We start from the raw sequence: 22,391 nt of genomic DNA on the forward strand, positions 1-22,391 counted from the left end.
TAGGGTTAAATGGTCATTATTCTCAATGGAGAAGGGTAGTGAGTGGGGTTCCCCAGGGGTCTGTGCTGGGACTGCTGCTTTTTAACATATTTATAAATGACTTAGAGATGGGAATAACTAGTGATGTATTATTCTAGGTTGTTAAATTGCAATTGCAAGAGGATCTTATGAGACCGGGCATCCAAATGGCAGATGACATTTAATGTGAGCAAGTGTACAGTAATGCATATGTGAAAGAGGAAACCGAACAATAGCTGCGTGATGTAAGGTTTCACATTAGGAGTCACTCCCCAGGAAAAGAGTCTAGGTGTCATCGTTGATAAGTTGAAAACCTCTGCTCAGTGTACAGCAGCGGCTAAGAAAGCTGTCAGGTTCTCAGGTTCAGAGCCCGCGGGGCTGGGCTCTGGAGCAAACGTGAGCCCTTGGGCTGCTGACGGGGAGCGACAGCAGCAGGCAAAACCCACCAACCAACGCTGGGCAAGCACACTGGCAGGGACTGCAGGCACTGCCCAGCGAACCGGAACACATGGACTGGAATCTCCCAGACTGGAGGACACAGGACTGGAACACTGGACTGCAATCCCCCGGACTGGAGGACACAGGACTGGAACACACACCGGACCGGAACACACTGGACTGGAGCACACTGGACTGGTCCGCACAGCTTCACCTGCGCTTAGCTACTAAGCCCCCCAGGAGTTGAGCTCCTGGGTTCGAGTAGCCGGCAGGACTTACTGGATACCGGATGACACAGGGACCAGGACTGGAAACAGAAGTGCTCCTAAACCTAAACTGATCTACGTGCTCCCAAGCCCTAAACCAGCAGGAGTGTTCCTAACAGTAAACTGACAAAAGGACTTCCTAAGCCCTATACTAAACAGGAGCTCCTAAGCCCTGCTCAAGAAAGGGACTTCCTAAGCCCTAAACTAACAGAACAGGGAACTAAACACAAAGCTATCACAGGTGCTACTAAGCACCAAGCTACAAGCAAAGCTCTACACTAACAAGCTAAACACAAAACTAACAAGCTACCTAAGCACTGCTCTAGCCAGCTAGATACAAAACTAACAAGGTGCTTCCTAAGCACTACTTTGGCAAGCAACCAGAAGAGCTCCTAGCACTCAAAGGGAAGACAGGGGAGCCACAAGGAAAAAGCAGGGAAGCTAACACATAAGCCAAAAGTGATTCTAAATCACCAAACACCAACAGCACAGACTGCAATGCTCCCAATAGCACAAACACCAGAAGTACTTCTAACAGCAAACTTTGCAGTGTTCCTAACAACACCAAACCCTGAAGTACTTCTATCAGCAACAGAGCTTCCAAAGCCCTACACACAGCAATGCTTCAAAAACCAAGAGGGAAAAGCAGGGGAACCATAAGGGAAAAGCAGGAAAGCTAAACACACAGTCACCAGTGCATACTGCACTAACACTAACCTGGCCCTTAGCAAAAGCAAGCAGGGAAACTAGACACAAAGTCAGAAGTGCACACTGCACCACCCTACCTAAAGCAAACACCACTGTTGCAAAGGCTCTGAAGGAAACAACACCACTTCCTTATCAAAGCCCTCCCTGATGATGTCACACTCCCTAGACCCAGGCAACAGCACCCTGACCCAGAGAGCACACTGAAACCCATAGAGGCCCAACCCACTCCAATGCAACACCATGAAGCACTTGAAGCCAGTACACCCAAAGAGAGTTAGAGCTAACTCCGTCCACACACACAGCTGTAGTAAAGTGAAACCATTAGCCCCATGCTGCTGGAAGCTGCCAGCACAGGGAGACAGAGCCAGCTCAGAAAGGACAGAGAAAAGAAACAGAAGCCAGCTAAGAAGCTGACCCCCAGGAAAGAGGTAAGTTTGAGAGGGGTTCTGACCCCAATCATAACAAAAGCAGATAGAATGTTGGGAATTATTAGGAAAGGAATAGAAAACAAAACTGAGAATATTATAATATTATTATTATTATATTTTTGAATCACTCCGTAGTGCGACAGCACCTTGAATACTGTGTGCAGTTCTGCATCTCAAAAAAGATACAGAATTAGAAGTGGTACAGAAAAAGGCGAAGAAAATGATAAAGGGGATGGAACGACTTCCTAATGAGGAAAGGCTAAAGTGGTTCAGGCTCTTCAGCTTGGTGATGAAATGGCTGAGGAGAGATTATGATAGAGGCATATAAAATACTGAGTGAAACAGGTAGACATGAATCAATTGTTTGCTCTTTCCAAAAATACTAGGACTAGGGGGAATGCAATGAAGCTACCAAGTAGTAAATTTTAAATGAATCAGAGAAAATATTTATTCACTCAATATGTAATTAAACTCTGGAATTCGGTGCCAGAGAATGCGGTAAAAGTAGTTAGCTTAGCAGGGTTTTAAAAAGGTTTGGATAAATTCCTAAAGGGAAAGACCATAAGCCATTATTAAGTTGGATTTGGGAAAATCCACTGCTTATTTTTAGGATAAGCAGCATAAGATCTGTTTTACTGTTCTTGGATCTTGCCAGGTACTTGTGACATGGATTGGTCACTTTTGAACATTCCTAACACTTGGACATTTTTCAGCCATAATGGAACAAAACAAAAAAGTGTCCAGGACTAAAACGAAGACATTTTGAGCTAGACCTCTTTTTATAACAAATAAGACACAAAAGGGTGCCTAAATGTCCAGAAGACCACTTGAGGGAATCAGGGGTGACCCCCCCAATTCCCCCCAGTGGTCACTGACCCCTCCCCCCCCCCACAGAAATATGAATACAAATATGATTTAGCAGCCTCTATGCCAGCCTCAGATGTAATATTCATGTCCATTAGAGCAGCATGCAGATCCCTGGTCACTGCAGTGCATCATGGAGTAAGGGCTCTGGTTCCTATCTCCCTCTACCTGGCACATTTGTGGGGGAAACTGTGAACCCTCCAAAGCTCACCAGAAACTCACTGTACCCACATATAGGTGCCCCCATCACCCATAAGGGCTATCGTAAGGGTGTATAGTTGTGGGCAGTAGGTTTTGAGTGGGTTTTGGAGGACTCAACAGACAAGATGAGAGAGCAACCTGGGAGCATGTTTTTGAAGTCCACTGCAGTGACCCCTAGGGTGCCCCATTTATCTCCTGGGATGTCTGGGACACCAGTCCACTAAAAATGCTGGCCCCTCCTACATTCCAATGGCTTGATTTTCTAAGTTTTTCACTTGGGATGTTTTTTGGGGTTTTTTGAAAATGGACCACAAAACAAAACGTCCAAAGAACAAAACCTTGTTAGAAACCGTGTTTTTGAAAACAGAAGACAGACGTTTTTCTTTTTAAAAAAATGAACTTCTTTCCCATTCAGATTTTGGATGTCTTTTGTAAAACGTCTAAAATCGGACTTAGACGTCATATCGAAAATGCCCCTTCACAGCTCTCATTTTAGAAGCCCAACAAGAAAAAGTGTACTTGGCCCAAGAAGGGGTAAAGAAGGAATTTTATTAAGGATCTGATGTGGCCCATGTGTTGGCAAAATTGCCTATATCAGGGGTCTGCATAAAACACATACAAAATAAGTAATAAATATAAATAATTAGGGCTGTTGAAGGATTAAGCATTGTAATCGGGATTAATGGCATGCATTTTTTTCTCTCTCTCTCTCCCCCATCTTCCCCCTCTAGCTATTTTCTAAACTTGCCTAAGTCATGGGCAGCATCCACAATGCAAGCGGGCTTCCTCTGTTGACCTCCAGAGCCTTCCTGAAGCCAGTCGTGTCTTGCCCTTGTAGGAAGAGGAAGTTGCATCAGAGAAGATGTGATGCAGCTACGGGAAGGCTCTCAGGGTAAGTTTAGAAAAAGACCAGATGGGAAGGAAGATTAATCAAAATAAAAATCTTTAATCGCACAGAATATTAATGCCTTAATTGCGTTAGTTAACGTAATTGATCCACAGCCCTAATAAAAATAATGTACATAAAAATAATAAATGTACATTGAACATGAATGTAAATATGCATAATGAAATGTGATAACATAGACAAAATCACATCAAGCAGCAGAGATGATTTACATTGATATCAACAACTGATGAATTATGTAGATAAAAATGAAAATGCTTGAAATTTTAAGTATAATAAATATGGAGAAACATTAAAAATGATGATATGGTTAATAACATGTGCAGACAACTTAAACATATCTAATATAATAAAACGCACCGTGAACGTTCTGAAGACAACGTTCTGAAGTCACTCAAACACTCCCTGGCTGTAGGGTTCGTGGATTCATGGTGTGAAGCCAGCCAGCCGTCTCTGCCCTGCCCTTGCGTCAAACGTCATGATGTCGAGGGCGGGAAAAAAAAACCAGATCGCACCCACGCACGGTGTGTTTTATTATATTACATTTACCTCCGTGGTGGCGGTTCCGGCAGCGTCAGGGAAGGAGGCGGCGCTCCCGACGTCTCTAGCCTTCCCTTCGCTGTGTTCCGCCTTCTTCTGACATCAAGGATGACGTCAGAAGAAGGCGGTACACAGCGAAGGGAAGGCTAGACATCGGGAGCGCCGCGTCCTTCCCTGACGCTGCGCTGCCGGAACCGCCACGGAGGTAAATTTAAAAAGAAAAAAAAAAAAGGGATGTTGGGGGAAGAGAAGAGGGTGGGCAGTAAAGTTGAACAATGGGAGCGGGAGGGCAGGGGAAAAATGACAGCATGGATGCGAAGGGGGGGGGGGGGGGGAGAAGAGGGCGGGCCAGGCTGGGACATGGGAGAGAGAGGAGCATGGATGCGAGGGGGGGTCATGGAAGGGAGAGAGGGGAATTGCTGGAAAAGGATGAATGGAGGGGGCAGGGGACAGAGGAGCATGGATGGGCATGGATTGGGAGGGCAGGGCTCAGGGAGAGAGGGGAATTGCTGGAAAGGGATGAATGGAGGGGGCAGGGGACAGAGGAGCATGGATGGGCATGGATTGGGAGGGCAGGGCTCAGGGAGAGAGGGGAATTGCTGGAAAGGGATGAATGGAGGGGACAGATGGGCATGGATGGATATGGATTGCAGGTCAGGGCTCAGGGAGAGAGGGGAATTGCTGGATAGGGATGAATGGAGGGGGCAGGTGACAGAGGAGCATGGATGGGCATGGATTGGGAGGGCAGGGCTCAGGGAGAGAGGGGAATTGCTGGAAAAGGATGAATGGAGGGGGCAGGGGACAGATGGGCATGGATTGGGAGGGCAGGGCTCACACTCTCTCTCTCATATACAATGTCTTTCTGACTCACACTCTCACACACTCTGTCTCACACTGTATCACATTCACTCTCTATGTGCCACACAGTCACTCACACACTCGCTTGGTCTCATACACTCACTCTCACAGAGAATCTGTGTCTCACACACACTCTCTCTCTCGCACACACACACACTCTCTCTCTCACACTGTGTCTCACATACACTCTTGCACACACTCTCATTCTCACACACACACTCTATCACAAACACACTCACACCCAGACTCACTCTCTCTCTCGCACACACACACTCACACTTTCACTCTGTCTCTCACACAGTCACTCTCACATACACTCTCCCAAACATACACACTCCGAGGAAAACCTTGCTAGCGCCCGTTTCATTTGTGTCAGAAACGGGCCTTTTTTACTAGTAAATAAGTATAAATAAATACATGTAAATAGATAGCTGAATCAAAATATAATCTACTAACACAATTCAGTAGTACATGATGCCATTTTCATGCTTCCTAATGCAAATGGGCCCCCTTTTAAAAAGCCGCACTAGTGGCTGCCGGTGCAGTAATGCCAACACAGCCCATTCACTTTGAATGGACTGTGTCTGCATTGCCACATGGCTTTTTTAAAAGGGGGGATGATTAGGTATGAAATGTGATATTGTGGGGAAAGAAACAGCAATACATGAGACCATTAATAAGTGTACAGCTGAAAGAAAACAGTGGATTGCCCTCAAAATGACTTTGCTTATAAAAAATGGAGAAAGAACAGCAATTTAAAGGCAATGGACAAAAAAAATGAAAATGCAGACGTAGACTTTGCTGCTTTCCAATGAACTGTACAAATCCAAGATATCAAAAATAATTCCATTAAGCACCAAAAAACAAAATTAAAAATATGTAGGGGCCCTTTTGCCAAGCGGCAGTAAAAAGTGGCCTGTGGTATTGTTGGCAAGTGAAATTGTCGCGTACCAAAACCACTTTTTACCATGGAGGGTAAAAGGTATATTTTGTTTAGGAGTCGTTATAGGCCATGCGTTAATAGCAACATTAGAATGCAGCCATTTACTGCCTGAGTGCTTACCACCACCTATTTAGTAGATGGTAAGGGCTCAAGTGCTAACCTGGTGGTAATCGGGCAGTGTGTGACAATGTTCCCACGCTGCCTGATTACCACCAGGAATGCATGCTCCCCACCCACACACCAACACGGGAAACAGATGCGGGAAACAGTGCATAGGAAACTCTGAACCACCACTGAGCACCTAGGCACATTTGGCGATAATGCTGACATATATTACCCACATAGTAGCCTTACTGTCGCTTGCTAAAAGGGCCCTGTAATATTAGACAGGAATAATGATTAATTAGAAAACTAGGGAAGGTTGGTGAAAACACTGAGAAAACATATGTATGATAAGTGATTATATAGGAACCCTTTTAACAAGCTACAGAAAGATTTGGCATTAGTGCGTCCTTACACGTCTTTTTTCTGTGTGGTAAGGCCATTTTCAAGCAGCCAGAAAATGACCAATTTTCTATTTTTTTTTTGAATTAATGGCCATGTGCTAATGTTAGTCACACAGGAGCAGAGGGCCACAAACTGACTTCCAGCCTGGGAGAAAATTCAAAATGTTCTTTATTGAAGGGCACCAGAAGAATGACCCAACACGGGAAAGTGTTTCGATGATTGCAGCTGCCTGCCTCTGGAGTCTTAAAAACACTCTGCGCAAAGCTTCTAAGATACGAGGCTACACTGGGTATGCAATGTGCAGTCTACACAGTGTTGCCAGTTATCTTAGAGGCTTCATCCATCTATTGCACTAGGTTTATATACAGTCTCTTGGGGGGGGGGGGGGGGATGTGATGATGTGATCGAGGATAGCCAGTAAGGGGCCGATAGAGGGCTTCTTTTATTGCTATTACCATTGTGCTTTCCATCTTGGGAATATACATGTAGGATTGTAAAATAGTTCCCTTACACGTGTATGTGCAACCACTGGGCTGCTATTTTGCAGTTTACATGTGTAAGTGGTAGCACAGCCACAGGGGTGGGGGGTGGGGGGGGGGAAGGGTCAGGAATATGTCAATTTTAGATGAGCCTTACAAATGCCCACCCCTAGCCAAAATCCACATATGATCACATCCACATGCAGATTTTGAAAAAAGATGAACTATCTAAACTGGGGCTGCAAATGTTGGCTGCAGCATGTGTCTCCACATTAACCCAATAGCTTCTTCATTAATACTTGGGGACATGTTTCCATTTTAACAAGCAATGAAAAAGTTGCCAGTACTTAGTATCACCAAGTACTTCCTGGAAAAAAGCCTTGGTTAGTGTATCTTCTAGTGCAAATCAATATGATATAAAAATAAGTATATAGGAAAGAGATTGCATTTACTGGAAATCTACATTAACTATCAATGGAATCCTACTGAATTTCCTTTTGCAATAGTTTTGTATCAGGAAACTGACATCAGAATCAGAGAACACTGTAATATGTCATCACAATAAAGCAAGTTAAACAATTACATACCAATGCAGCTAGGAAGTGATATCCATTTTCCATTGTCACACTGTATTTTATCAGATCCTTTAATTTCATAGTTATGTTCACATTCAATATGTGCTGTATCTCCATTATGATACGTTCTTTCACTTGGAGGCAAATTTGCATGTGGAAGTTGAGGTGGAGGAGGACATTTATTGGTTCTGTCTTAGAGGGAATCAATAGACCAATACATAATCCAAAATAGAGAGAAATCAAGATAGAATAATGGAATTATTATTTTTCTAGTGCTTTAAATCTGATTATTAGTACATATTTGGGTTTATGATTGTTGTATGATAATTAAAGATGAAAAACATAATGACCGGGCATTCCTTTTGCATACTCTGTATCAGTGAATCTCAAACCTATCCTGGAAGACCACCAGCCAGTTGAGTTTTTAAGATATCCTTAATAAATATGCATGAGAGGGATTTGCATATAGGAAAATAGTTGACATTCAAATGCATATACATTAGGAATATCCTGAAAATCCAACTGGCTGATGGTCCTCTAGGATAGGTTTGAGAATTTCTGCACTATAAATTTATACAGCTTGGTTTAGAATGTGTGGATGTTAGTCATATCTAATGGAGATTCTTGAAGTCTAGCAGTCACACAGCTGGCGTTTGACTCGTGCTTGGTTTACTTGTGACGAATATACAATACATATGGGCATTGCCTCACTTAGATACATGGAGCTATGCATCCATAGGCTGGCCCTTCTTGTTTCTAGAAAACAATTCTAAAAATAATTTAATTAAATAATTTTGTAAAGGGTTTAAAGTTTTCCCCTTTTTTTCAACAAATCTTTTAAATATATATTTTTTTTACTTTTTATAGTTATATATTTTTTTGTTTATGATTCTTTTTTGTTTATATGTCTATTTTTCGTATATTTATACACACATATATGCCTTTTGGGAGCCAACAAATCTATATGAGCTGGGCAACATTTTTTTCTCATGACATACACTTCCTCATGTCTTGTGTTCATTTATTTATTTACTCTGGGAACATATTTTTCTGTTTTAGTTAAAATACTATATTTTTATAGTCCCTTTGATTGTTTTATTATTATTATTATTATTATTATTTTTTAAATCTCCTTGCATTCCATAATGCCCTGTTCTATTTACTGTTTATCTGGAATATCACAATGTTGTATGACCATGTCTTTGTATTTTAAAATGCCTCTGTTCACTGTTTAGTTGGAATGCTTTATTCTGTTTGTAGTTCATATTATAATTTTATCTTTTACATATGTACTACTTTCCTCATATGATTTTCTATGCTCTTCTAGATGTTACACATCATAGGAAATTGACTGAAAAACAATCGTTTCTAGGAAAACACACTTTATCAAAATTTATTATTTATTTTTTTTATTTATTGCATTTGTATCCCACATTATCCCACCTCTTTGCAGGCTCAATGTGGCTTACAATTCGTCATGGATACTGGAAATAGAAGAGAATATACATTTGGTTTTACAGATGGTTTTGGGTTACATGGTGGTGAAATACATGATTGTATTAAAGCAAGAGACATTATAAGACATTTCTGGATATATTAAAGAATGTACAGTTACACGTGTTGATCTTTGTGATATATCTTGTCGAAGAGATAAGTTTTCAATAGTTTACGGAAATTGGTCAATTCATGGACCGTTTTCAGGTTACATGGCAACGCATTCCATAGCTGCGTGCTCATATAGGAAAAGGTAGATGCGTGCATTAATCTGTATTTCAGACCTTTACACTTGGGAGGATGAAGATTGAGGAATGTGCGAGAAGATTTTATTGCATTCCTGGGTGGTAGTTCTATTAGGTCTGACATGTAGGCTGGGGCGTCACCATGGATGATTTTATGGACTAGGGTACAAAGTTTGAACGTGATGCGTTCTTTAAATGGGAGCCAGTGTAGTTTTTCTCGTAGGGGTTTTGCGCTTTCGTATTTTGATTTGCCAAATATTAGTCTGGCTGCCGTGTTCTGGGCTGTCTGGAGTTTTTTTAAGTATTTGCTCTGTGCAACCAGCATAGAGTGAGTTACAATAGTCCAGATGACTGAGTACTAATGATTGTACCAGATTGCGGAAGACAGTCCTTGGAAAAAATGGTTTAATTCTTTTTAGTTTCCACATTGAATGAAACATCTTTTTAGTTATGTGGTTCTCAAGTGTTAGGTGTCGATCAATGGTGACTCCAAGAATTTTTAGGGTGTCCGAAACTGGTAGATTTAGTTTAGGTGTGTTGATGGTGGTGAATTTATTCTTAATGTATTGCGAGGTGAGTACTAGGCATTGGGTTTTTTCTGCATTAAGTTTCAGCTGAAATGCATCTGCCCAGGAATTCATGATGTGTAGGCATTGCTTGATTTCGTTGGAGATTTCCCTTAGATCTTGTTTGAATGGGATGAAGATCATTACATCATCAGCGTATATATATATATGGGTTTAAGTTCTGATTCGATAGTAGTTTGGCCAAGGGTGTCATCATTAGGTTGAATATGGTTGGTGAGAGAGGGGATCCCTGTGGAACTCCGCATTCAGGTGTCCATGTAGCTGATGTAACCGAATTTGATGTCACTTGATAAGAGCGTGTAGTTAGGAACCCCTTAAACCAATTGAGAACGTTACCTCCGATTCCGAAGTATTCGAGGATGTATAGTAAAATTCCATAGCCAACCATGTCAAATGCGCTTGACATGTCAAATTGTAACAGTAGTATGTTATTCCCGTTTGCTATCAATTGTTTGAGTTTGGTCATGAGCGTAACTAGTACGGTTTCAGTACTGTGATTAGAGTGAAATCCTGACTGGGAATCGTGTAATATTGAGAACTTGTTTAGATACTCTGTGAGTTGTTTGGTCACCATACCTTCTGTTATTTTGGTAATTAAGGGAATGGATGCTACTGGTCTATAGTTCGTTAGTTCATTAGCATTTTTCTTTGCATCCTTGGGTATGGGGGTGAGTAAAATGTTACCTTTCTCCCTTGGGAAGAGTCCATTTTGTAGCATAAAGTTCACGTGGTTTGTTAGGTCCGTTATAAACTGTTGAGGGGCCGACTTCATGAGGTTGTTTGGGCATATATCTAATTTGCAGTGAGATTTGGTGAATCTTTTAAGCGTTTGTGAAATAAGGTCATCCGGTAGTATTGCGAATTCAGTCCAGATCCTGTCTGCTGGGTAAACTCCAGGGTCTGGGTCTAGGCAGTCTAGGAGTGTGGTGTAATCGATGGGGCTGTCAGGTATTTTGAGTCGCAGTTGTATGATTTGCTCCTTGAAGTACTTCGCCAAGTCGTCAGCTCCTGGTATGTCTTTGTTGTTGTTGGTGACTGGAGGAGTGGTATCTAATAATTTATTCACGAGTTGGAAGAGTTTGTGTGTGTCTTTGTAATTTGGTCCAATTTCAGTTTTGTAGTATTGTCTTTTGGTTTGTCTTACGGTATATTTATATTTATATTTCCTTCGGAGTTGCTTCCAAGCGTTGAGAGTGGGATCATCTTTCTTTTTATTCCAGGCACGTTCTAGTTTCCTAACTTGTGTTTTGAGTTTTTTCAGTTCTTCATTGAACCATGGTATTGAGTTCTTTCTGTGCGAGATTCTGGTTTGGATTGGGGCAATGTTGTCTAGTATTAATTTACATCTATTATCCCATTTTGAGAGGAATTGGATTGTGTCTGTCTTTATTGTCCATCCGTTGATGTAGATCTGTTGCCAGAATTTAACCGGATCTATTTTTCCTCTTGTGGTATTAGGTATGGTTTCTCATATGTATGTTCTTTTTATTGTTTTATTGTTTTATTTTATATAGTTTTTCATACATTTTTGTTTTACATCTTTTATTTTATGTCAATGTTATTATATCTGTCAATAGATCCCTGACGCAGGCCGGGTAGGCTGAAACACGACTCATGTCAGGTCGTTATTTTATTGTTTTGAATAAAGACCTTGTTTAAGAACACCATCTGAGAGAGGTTGTTTGGATCCACTTTTCTTTGCTTGGCATTCACTCTTCAGTGGAGAGATCACCTTCTGTTGGTGTTGGCTCTTTTTCAAAGCACATTGACTTCCAAAGTGGGGCATTTTCAAAATGACATTTTGCTCAAAACATCCAAAACTCAAGTGGCAAATATAGCAATTTTCGAAAGAAAAGTGTTTACCTTTTTGTCTCAGACATGACCATTTGCTAGATGTTTTTGTGCTTAGTGCATCTATCTTTTTGGTCCATTAACCCCCCCCCCCCCCCCCCCCCAAAAAAAAAACAGTCCAAGTGAAAAATGCAGAAAATCAAGCCATTGGGATTTAGGTCACAGAGACATCCCAGCAGAGCAGTGGGGCACCCTAGGGGACACTGCAGTGGACTTCACATAAAAGGTACTAGGTACACATCTCAGTGTTACCCCCTTATATTGTATGGGGAGCCCTCCCAAACTCACCAAAAACCTAGTGTCCCCAACTGTACACCACTACAATAGATCTTATAGCTGCAGGTGTCACCTATATGTTGGTACAGTATGTTTTTGGTATGTTTTGGAGGGCTCACACTTTCCACCACAAGTGTAACAAGTAGTGTGGGATATGGGCTTGGGTCCCCCTCTCTATCATATACTGCACCGACCACTAGGCTACTCCAGGGACCTGCTTACTGCTTTAATAGGTGTGGCTATAACAGTTGAAGCTATCATAGAGGCTGGTATGTACTGTTTCTTTCACATCTTTGGGGGGTGGGAGGGAGTCAGTGACCACTGGGAAAGTAAGAGGGGATCATACCTTAATCTCTCCAGTGGTCATCTGGTCATTTATGGCATCTTTTTCTGATTTAGTTGTGATAAAAATAGGTCTAGACCAAAACATTTAAATTGTAGCCCTGGACATTTTTGTTTTATTCCATTATGGCAGAAAAACATTTTTCTGACATAATGGAACAAAAATGTCACCTCCAACATGCCCCCTTGTGATTTAAATGCACTGCCAATGAACTGCATAGCAAAATATTTAAAATAGGTTTCAAAAATAGTGATTTGAACATTTTGACAAGTAAAACAACCAAATGCCCATTTGTGTCGCTTTTTGAACTTTTTTCTGTTTCGAAAATGAGCCCCATAGCAACCTATGTAACTTTGTAAGTCTATGTGCTTTGAAAATGAGCCTCTATGACTTGTGGATGCAAAAGAACACTATTATCACAATTTTCAAGCAAAATTATACAGAAAATGAATAACCTGAAAAAACACAACATAGTCATTGTGATTCCAAGTCAGAATATACTTCTTGTTCCAGATAGGTTTTTCGAGCCAGAAAAAAAGAAGCCATATTTGGGGCAATCCATTTGAGATGTGTTCTCATACTAAGAAATGGTTTTGGTCTCATTAGAAGTTCTTTTATTTAAATCCATAACAGGCTCACCTTCAGCCTTCCCTTCCCTCTCAGCGTCCCACCCTCGCGGAAACAGCAGGACGCTGAGAGGGAAGGGAAGGCTCAATGTGAGCCTGCGCCTTTCACTGCCGCCACAACTTGAGGTAAAATGAGTTTTAAACGCTGGGCGGCAGGAAGGCAAGGAGGGCTGTTGTGGGAGAAGAGGACGGGCAGGTCGGGCTGGGGTTGGAACTGGAACTCGGGGGGCTGAGAAGGGAGGCATGTGGGGTTTGGGGTGAGTCACTGGACATGGATGGAAGGAGAGGGCAGAGGAGGGAGGAGAAATCGCTGGACATGGAGAGGAGGGTAGGGGAGATAGGAGAGATCGCTGGACATGGAGGGGAGGGAATGGGAGAGAGGAGAATTGCTGGATATGAATGGAGGAGAGGGCAGGGGAGAGAGGAGAGTTGCTGGACATGGATGGATGGAGGGGAAGACAGGAGAAATGCTGGGCATGGATAGAAGAGAGGGAAGACAGGAAGGAGATGCACATGGATGGAGGGGAAAAATTCTGGAGATGGAGGGAAGGGAAATGTTAAAGGAAATCAGGGACACAAACAAACTGGGCAACACAATAATAATGGGGGATTTCAATTACCCGCATATAGACTGGGTTAATGTAACATCTGTAAATGCAAGGGACATAAGATTTCTTGATGAAATCAAGGACAGCTTCATGAAACAGCTAGTTCAGGAGCCGACAAGAGAAGGAAAAATACTAGACTTAGTCCTTAGTGGTGCTCATGATCTAGTGCAGGGGGTAATGATACGAGGGCCGCTTGATAACAGTGATCATAATATGATCGGTTTTGATATTGGCATTGAAGGAAGTGAAACTAGGAAATCAAGTACGCTAGTGTTTAACTATAGAAAAGGTGATTACGACAAAATGAGAAAAATGGTGAAAAAAAGACTGAAAGGAGCAGCTCGCAGAGTAAAAAACTTGCATCAGGCGTGGATGCTGTTTAAAAACACCATCCTGGAGGTTCAGGACAAATATATTCCACGTATTAGAAAAAAGGGAAAAAAGACTAAACATCAGCCGGCGTGGCTAAACAGTAAGATAAAGGAAATCATTAGAGCCAAAAAACAATCCTTCAGAAAGTGGAGAAGAGAACCAACTGAAAGTAACAGGATAGATCATAAGGAATGCCAAGCCAAATGCAAAGCGGAGATAAGGAGGGCAAAAAAGGACTTTGAGAAGAAATTAGCGTTGGAAGCAAAAATACACAGTAAAAAAATTTTTAGATACATTAAAAGCAGGAAACCGGTCAAAGAGTCGGTTGGGCCGCTGGACGAAAATGGTGTTAAAGGGGCGATCAAGGAGGACAAAGCCGTAGCGGAGAAATTAAATGAATTCTTTGCTTCGGTCTTCACCGAGGAGGATTTGGGGGGGACACCGGTGCCGGAAAGAATATTTGAAGCGGGGGAGTCGGAGAAACTAAACAAATTCTCTGTAACCTTGGAGGATGTAATGGGTCAGTTCAGCAAGCTGAAGAGTAGTAAATCACCGGGACCTGATGGTATTCATCCCAGAGTATTAATAGAACTAAAAAATGAACTTGCGGAGCTACTGTTAGAAATATGTAATCTGTCCCTAAAATCGAGTGTAGTACCGGAAGACTGGAGGGTAGCCAATGTTACTCCGATTTTTAAGAAGGGTTCCAGAGGAGATCCGGGAAATTATAGACCGGTGAGTCTGACGTCGGTGCCGGGCAAGATGGTGGAGGCTATTATTAAGAATAAAATTGCAGAGCATATACAAAAACATGGACTGATGAGACAAAGTCAGCACGGATTTAGTGAAGGGAAGTCTTGCCTCACCAATCTAATGCATTTTTTTGAGGGGGTAAGCAAACATGTGGACAATGGGGAGCCGGTTGATATTGTATATCTGGATTTTCAGAAGGCGTTTGACAAAGTGCCGCACGAAAGACTCCTGAAGAAATTGCAGAGTCATGGAATCGGAGGTAGGGTATTATTATGGATTAAGAACTGGTTGAAAGATAGGAAGCAGAGAGTAGGATTGCGTGGCCAGTATTCTCAGTGGAGGAGGGTAGTTAGTGGGGTCCCGCAGGGGTCTGTGCTGGGTCCGTTGCTTTTTAATGTATTTATAAATGACCTAGAGATGGGAATAACTAGTGAGGTAATTAAATTCGCCGATGACACAAAATTATTCAGGGTCGTCAAGTCGCAGGAGGAATGTGAACGATTACAGGAGGACCTTGCGAGACTGGGAGAATGGGCGTGCAAGTGGCAGATGAAGTTCAATGTTGACAAGTGCAAAGTGATGCATGTGGGTAAGAGGAACCCGAATTATAGCTACGTCTTGCAAGGTTCCGCGTTAGGAGTTACGGATCAAGAAAGGGATCTGGGTGTCGTCGTCGATGATACGCTGAAACCTTCTGCTCAGTGTGCTGCTGCGGCTAGGAAAGCGAATAGAATGTTGGGTGTTATTAGGAAGGGTATGGAGTCCAGGTGTGCGGATGTTATAATGCCGTTGTATCGCTCCATGGTGCGACCGCACCTGGAGTATTGTGTTCAGTACTGGTCTCCGTATCTCAAAAAAGATATAGTAGAATTGGAAAAGGTACAGCGAAGGGCGACGAAAATGATAGTGGAGATGGGACGACTTTCCTATGAAGAGAGGCTGAGAAGGCTAGGGCTTTTCAGCTTGGAGAAGAGACGGCTGAGGGGAGATATGATAGAAGTGTATAAAATAATGAGTGGAATGGATCGGGTGGATGTGAAGCGACTGTTCACGCTATCCAAAAATACTAGGACTAGAGGGCATGAATTGAAGCTACAGTGTGGTAAATTTAAAACGAATCGGAGAAAATGTTTCTTCACCCAACGTGTAATTAGACTCTGGAATTCGTTGCCGGAGAACGTGGTACGGGCGGTTAGCTTGACGGAGTTTAAAAAGGGGTTAGATAGATTCCTAAAGGACAAGTCCATAGACCGCTATTAAATGGACTTGGAAAAATTCCGCATTTTTAGGTATAACTTGTCTGGAATGTTTTTACGTTTGGGGAGCGTGCCAGGTGCCCTTGACCTGGATTGGCCACTGTCGGTGACAGGATGCTGGGCTAGATGGACCTTTGGTCTTTCCCAGTATGGCACTACTTATGTACTTATGTACTTATGAAGTCAGAGGAAGGAAATTCACATGGATAGAGGGGAGAGAGGAGAAATGCTGGACATGGATGGAGGGGAGAGAGGAGAAATGCTGGACATAGATGGAGAGGAGGGCAGGAGAAATGCTGGACATGGATGGAGGAGAGGGAAGACAGGAAGGAGATGCACATGGATGGGGGGAGAAATTCTGGACATGGATAGAGGGAAGGGATGACAGGAAGGAGATGCTCATGGATAGAGGGGAGAGAGGAGAAACGCAGGACATAGAGTGGAGGAAAGACAGGAACTAGATGCACGTGGAGGGGAGGGGAGAAGAGAAATGCTGGACATGGATGGGGGGGGGATGGAAGACAGGAGGAAATGCACATGGATGGAGGGAAGAGAGGAGAGTTGCTGGACATGGATGGAGGGGAGGGCAGGAGAAATGCTGGACATGGATGGAGGACAGGGAAGACAGGAAGGAGATGCACATGGATAGAGGGAATAGGAGAAATGCTGGACATGGATGGAGGGGAGGGAACACAGGAAGAAATGCACATGGATGGAGGGCAGAGAGGAGAAATGCTGGACATGGATGGAGGAGAGGGAAGAGAAAGAAGTGAGATGAACATGGATGGAGGGACGGAGAGAGAGGAGAAATGCTGGACATGGATGGAGGGAGTAGACATGGATGGAGGAGAGAAGAGAGAGGAAGGAGATGCATATGGATGGAGGGGACGGAAGAAAAAGGAAGGAGATGCATACTGATGGAGATGAGGGAAAGGGAAAAGAGGAGAAAAACTACACATGGATGGAGAGAATAGATGCTGGATGGAAAGGGGGAGAGAGGAGGCAGATGCTGGATGGAAAGGGGGAGAGAGGGGGCAGACGCTGGGTGGAAAAGGGAGACAGAGGGGGTAGACACAGGATGGAAAGGGGGAGAGTTAAGATCGAGGAAAGAAGAAACAAGATACTGGGACCAACAGTAAACGGACAGACAGCAAAGGTAGGAAAAATGAATTTTATTTTTAGTTTAGGATAAAGTAGTGTGGTAGTTGTGTTAATAAATACAGAAAATGGAAATAAGGTAATATCTTTAATGGACTATTTTTTTTATTTATAACATTTTAATTACATTCAAGTATATACTTGTACAGAAAAGTAAAATACAGACTCCAAATTTTTACCAAATTACAAATTCAGGCAATTGTCCATCATATAACTTCTCAAAACCGGATTCAAAATGTTACACAATGAAATTTTAAATTAACAAAGAAAATTAATTAAAGAAAATGGCAATACTGACTTCACCTGCCCAATTCTTATTTTAAATTATAAAGAGTCAGATTTATACCCCTCCAATTACTTGTTCTTTGTAGTTAAGAAAGTTGTTAGTTGGACAGTTTCAAAGAATACATACTTTGTCAATTGGTATTTAACTACATATTTGCAAGGAAACCTTAGAAAAAAGGTGGCCCCTAATTGAAGAACACCTGGCTTCATTAAAAGAAATTGTTGCTGTCTTCTTTGTGTCTCTTTTGAAATGTCAGGAAAATTTTGAATTCTTTGTCCCAGAAATACTTTCTCTTTATTCTTGAAAAATAATGTCATTATCCAATGTTTATCTGGAGCCAAAGCTACAGTTGCTATTAATGTCGATGGAATAATCTGTTCATTATCTGATGATTCAAGTATTGCTGAGACATTATTATTATTATTATTATTACATTTGTACCCCGCGCTTTCCCACATAATGCAGGCTCAATGCGGCTTACATAGTAATTTGAAATACAAAGTTAATAGAATTTTAATAAAACAGTAGTAAAACAATGTAAAGTTGGGCTTAGTAGTGTATGATAAGTTGATCTAGATAATATATGACATTCAAATCTTGATTATCTTGCTCTTGTAGCTCTTTCGAAGGCAAATAATAAATTTGAGAAAATGGAGGAATAGCCTCTTCAGGGACCCCCAATATTTCTTTCAAGTATTTCCTCAGCATCTCCCTCAGGGTTTTTGTAAATTATTTTGGAAAGTTCAAAAAACGCAAATTATTACCTCTAGCTGAATTCTCAAGAAATTCTGTTTTTTTCCTTAAGGCTGTTAAATCTTTTATCACAGTCTCTTGAGTATTTTGTAATTTTGTAATCTTATCGTCATATTCTTTATTTTGTTGTTTTAATGGCTCTAATTTAAGATCCACTTATCTATTTCTCTGCTCCATATCAGCAAAATCCTGAGTTAGTTTTTGTATTTGAGGAAATATTGCCTTCCATAAATTCACAATAAGTGTCCACAAATTATCCAGGGTAACTTCATTTGGTTTAACAAGTAATGTAGAAAATTGTGTAGGTTCTACCTCTGTATCTCCCATTAACGATGACTGTTCCAAACTTCCACCTTCTTTTTCCTTAGGCTCTCCAGAATTTGCAAAAAGTTCCATCTGGGATATCTGTTCTCCAACTGCCCGGTTTCCTCCGGTTGTTTGTAATGCCTCCCGTCTCTCTTCATCCGTACCAGTCCTGGGAAACAGAGTAGAGGGCGTCAACAGTGGAGTACTACTAGCTGAAGGTTGTGGAGGAGGGACTCTTGTCTTGGGGCTGAGCAAAAGCTCTAGCTCTAGAGACGTATCGGGATCTCCATTCATCCCAGGGTGAGTCAACGGGTTTTTCTCTGACAACTCTGGAGCCAGGGCTGTCTGTAAATAGGACTGAATTCCTGCGGAAAGAGTTTGCCTCTGGGGGGTCGTGGAGGCTTGATGGCCCCTTCTCTTCGGCATTTCGAAAGAGAAGGAAAAACTCAGAGAGCTACAGGCAAGTCATGTGTCTGCTGCAGCCATCTTGAATCCACTAGGGATTGGACTAATTTTAATACATTTTTGACTAATGTTTGAAGACCAAACCCTCCTTTCTTATGTCAGAACAGAATACCATAACAGCAGTATACTGTCCTGACCTGAGAAAAGAGGTTTTGGCCTCTGAAAGCTAATTGAAAAATGTATTTAGTCCAATAAAATGATGATATCATATTTTCCATGTTTTGTTTTATTTGTATTTGTTAACCTATAGTATAGTGATTGAAATATGTCAGTTTTTGAAATTTGCATCTCTTTATATGTACAGGGGGACTGAGGGGTAGGATTGTTCAGGGAAGAAGTCCTGGTGCAGGTTGTAGGTAGCCTATGAGTGGCGCTGCCACTGCCCTGGTGAAGACTGCAGCAGACAGGATTTTAAGGTACCGGGGGGGGGGGGGGGGAGTTTCAGCACCCCCAATCATTTTGAAAAGTTGGTTCCTGTGGTGAATGGTAATGAATTCCAGCAATCAATTTCTCATTAACCATTTTCAGTTGCCCCCTCAGAGGTTACTCCTGCCTTTGACCCTTTGATCTTGCTACCATCTACATTAATCTCCTTTTGACAAACAAAGATTACATCCCTGTGGAACTCCTTTCCTGTTATTCCCCCTTCAATTTCTCTCTCTTCCCCTACCTCTCAGCCAAATATTAATGATAACCGATTTTCTTCATTGCCATCCTCCTGGTTTTCCTTTAATACTCCAACACTTGTGTCACTCAAACAAGCTCTTTCCCCTGTGAATTCATCAGGCTCTGCTTTGGATCCGTGGCCAGCTCACCTATGTAAATGTCTAACGACTCATATTCTCCCAATTATTTTACCTTTGATTCAGGCAAGCTTATATCTAGGTCATGTACCAAGTGAGTGGAAACATGCCCTAATTACATCACTTCTAAAAAAAGCTCCAAAGCGGTTAGGGTGGTCGACTTTGGCCCTGGGGAACTGAGGAACTGAGTTCGATTCCCACTTCAGGCACAGGCAGCTCCTTGTGACTCAGGGCAAGTCACTTAACCCTCCATTGCCCCATGTAAGCCGCATTGAGCCTGCCATGAGTGGGAAAGCGCGGGGTACAAATGTAACAAAAAAAAAAAAAGACCCTATCAACTACAGACCCATTTCCAATCTTCCATTTTTCTCTACAGTCTTAGAAAAGGTAATACATGGTCGTCTTATCTCATATCTGGATTCTGCACTTGCTTGCATCCTTATCAGTCCGGTTTTAGGAAACAACACAGCATGGAAACTTTTCTGTAGCAATGCACGATACCATTAGGAATTCACTTGATCAGCGTTTATCTGTGATTCTATTTTCACTTGACTTATCTTCAGCTTTTGACCTTGTTGATCATACTACTACTACTAATAGCATTTATATAGCACTACCAGACGCACGCAGTGCTGAACACTTGACATAGATCATAACCTTCTTCTCCAATGTCTGCAGTCAATTAGTATTTTAGGCAGTGTTCTATTATGGTTTCAAAGCTATCTAATTGTAGTTGTCAAATTGTTCACAAGAAAGCACCCCTTACCTATTTCTCTGGTTACCTCTGGAGTACCGCAGGTCTCCATTTTAGCACCCACCCTCACCAATGTTTTCTTATCTCTGTTTCTCACTGTGATACAATCCAATAATTGTCTTCCATTGTTACGTCTGTGCTCACCTCATCCTCTGGTGGCCAGAACCGGTGGCTGCTGTGGACCGTCACCCGTTCCAGATTTCAGCCCGGTCCGGATCTTCCGGGCTGTCAGACTTGCTTGCTTGGATTGAACCTACACAGCACCCATGGTTTCCTGGTGATTGTTGCAGCTGAGCTCCAGGTGCTGCTGGGCTTATTTGCCATTCTGAAACCTTGATGCTTTGCCTTTGCATTGCGTCTAAGGCCCTGGTATGTTGGTGCTTTTGCACTTCAGCTTGAGTTTGTTTCCTTGCTGTAGTTCTTTTTTTTTTTTAATTTATTTATCATTTTACTTAATTACATTCACATTTATCACATAAATGTAAGGAAATACAGAAATTAATATAAAAAGGAAAACATTTTCTCTCAACAATATATATTTACATAATTGTCCACAATTGGAAGATCCAAGATCAGGAAAACAATCTTAAAGAAAATAAGAAAAACTCAAAATGGTTAATCTTACACTTCACATTTTCTGAGGGAGGAAGGTTAATCGGTTATTGCAGCCGGTACAGTGGTAACTGAAGGAAGTTGCTGCAGAGCATTCTTCATCTGTTTCCACAAACTCTTATAATTTCTTAGGTTCAAACAAATAAGTAATAAGGAAATAAAACACTTACAAGGGAATCACGCTAGGAAGGTCCCACCTAGGGCAATGATTCCTGGCTTAAAAGCCAAGACTTCACACCTCCCAGTCTGTGATTCCCTTGATGTGTCAGGAAATATATGCATCTTTGAACCCAAAAAACTATCAACCATGTATCGGAAATACAATTTCAAAACATTGTTCCTATCTAAATCAAAGACAAAAGTCACTAATAATATAACTCTATCTATAACTTCTGAATTTTCCAAAATGTCGGTTAAACTTACATCTCTTTTCTCTGATAAAGAAGATTTATAAAGGAAATATAATTTTAGTCACCAATAGGTGGCTATCAGAAGGTATTAGCAAAGTATCAGAGAAATATTTCTTCAAGAATTCAGTAGCTGATATATAGAATATTATAGGTAAATTTATCATTCTCAAGTTCTTTTCCCTTAATTGGTTCTCCAGAAATTCCAATTTTTACAAAAAAGATACTATTCTTCATTACCAAATTGTCTGATTTTCATAGAGAAGCCATTTCCATAATCAAAGTCTCTATTTTTATATCTTGGACTTCCACTTTGTTAGATAGGTATTAATATAAATTCTTTAACTCACATAGTGAAAAATTTTAAACATCTGAAGAAGAGAGTTATTCACATTCTGCTGCAGTTCCTATAGTACGTCCATTATGACATTATTGGCTTCACCAAGTCCAATTTCTCCACAGAAACCGCTCCAGATATCTTCGGGGGGAAGAGCTCACTCTCCAATCCCCCAGTTGGTTTATTGTCCAAGTCGATGCTGCGCCAGGACCTCCTCGGGTCACGTGAAAATCCTAACCCACTTCGGGCGTTTCCATTATTGACCTCCATAGCGAAGCAATACTGTTTCCGGGTCTTGGAGGGGTCGTTTCAACAGGGGGACTCAAAGTCACTCCCTCTCCACTGAGATTCGGCAATAAAGCCTTGC

The 22,391-nt window shown here is 41.8% G+C and overlaps 1 protein-coding gene across 2 annotated transcripts in view; it reads right to left on the reverse strand.

The window, feature by feature from the left end:
- F13B (coagulation factor XIII B chain) overlaps positions 1-22,391 on the reverse strand; it is a 145,441-nt gene that overhangs the window by 65,159 nt on the left and 57,891 nt on the right. Inside the window, exon 6 of one of the 2 annotated variants that reach the window (XM_030207383.1) lies at positions 7,745-7,924. The exons of the other annotated variant lie outside the window; for it this stretch is intronic. Coding sequence (XP_030063243.1) covers positions 7,745-7,924 — 180 coding nt within the window. The remainder of the gene's footprint in view (positions 1-7,744; positions 7,925-22,391) is intronic. 2 annotated transcript variants of the gene reach the window in all.

The sequence above is a fragment of the Microcaecilia unicolor genome, chromosome 6 (genome assembly GCF_901765095.1).
Source record: "Microcaecilia unicolor chromosome 6, aMicUni1.1, whole genome shotgun sequence".
Lineage (NCBI taxonomy): Eukaryota > Metazoa > Chordata > Amphibia > Gymnophiona > Siphonopidae > Microcaecilia > Microcaecilia unicolor.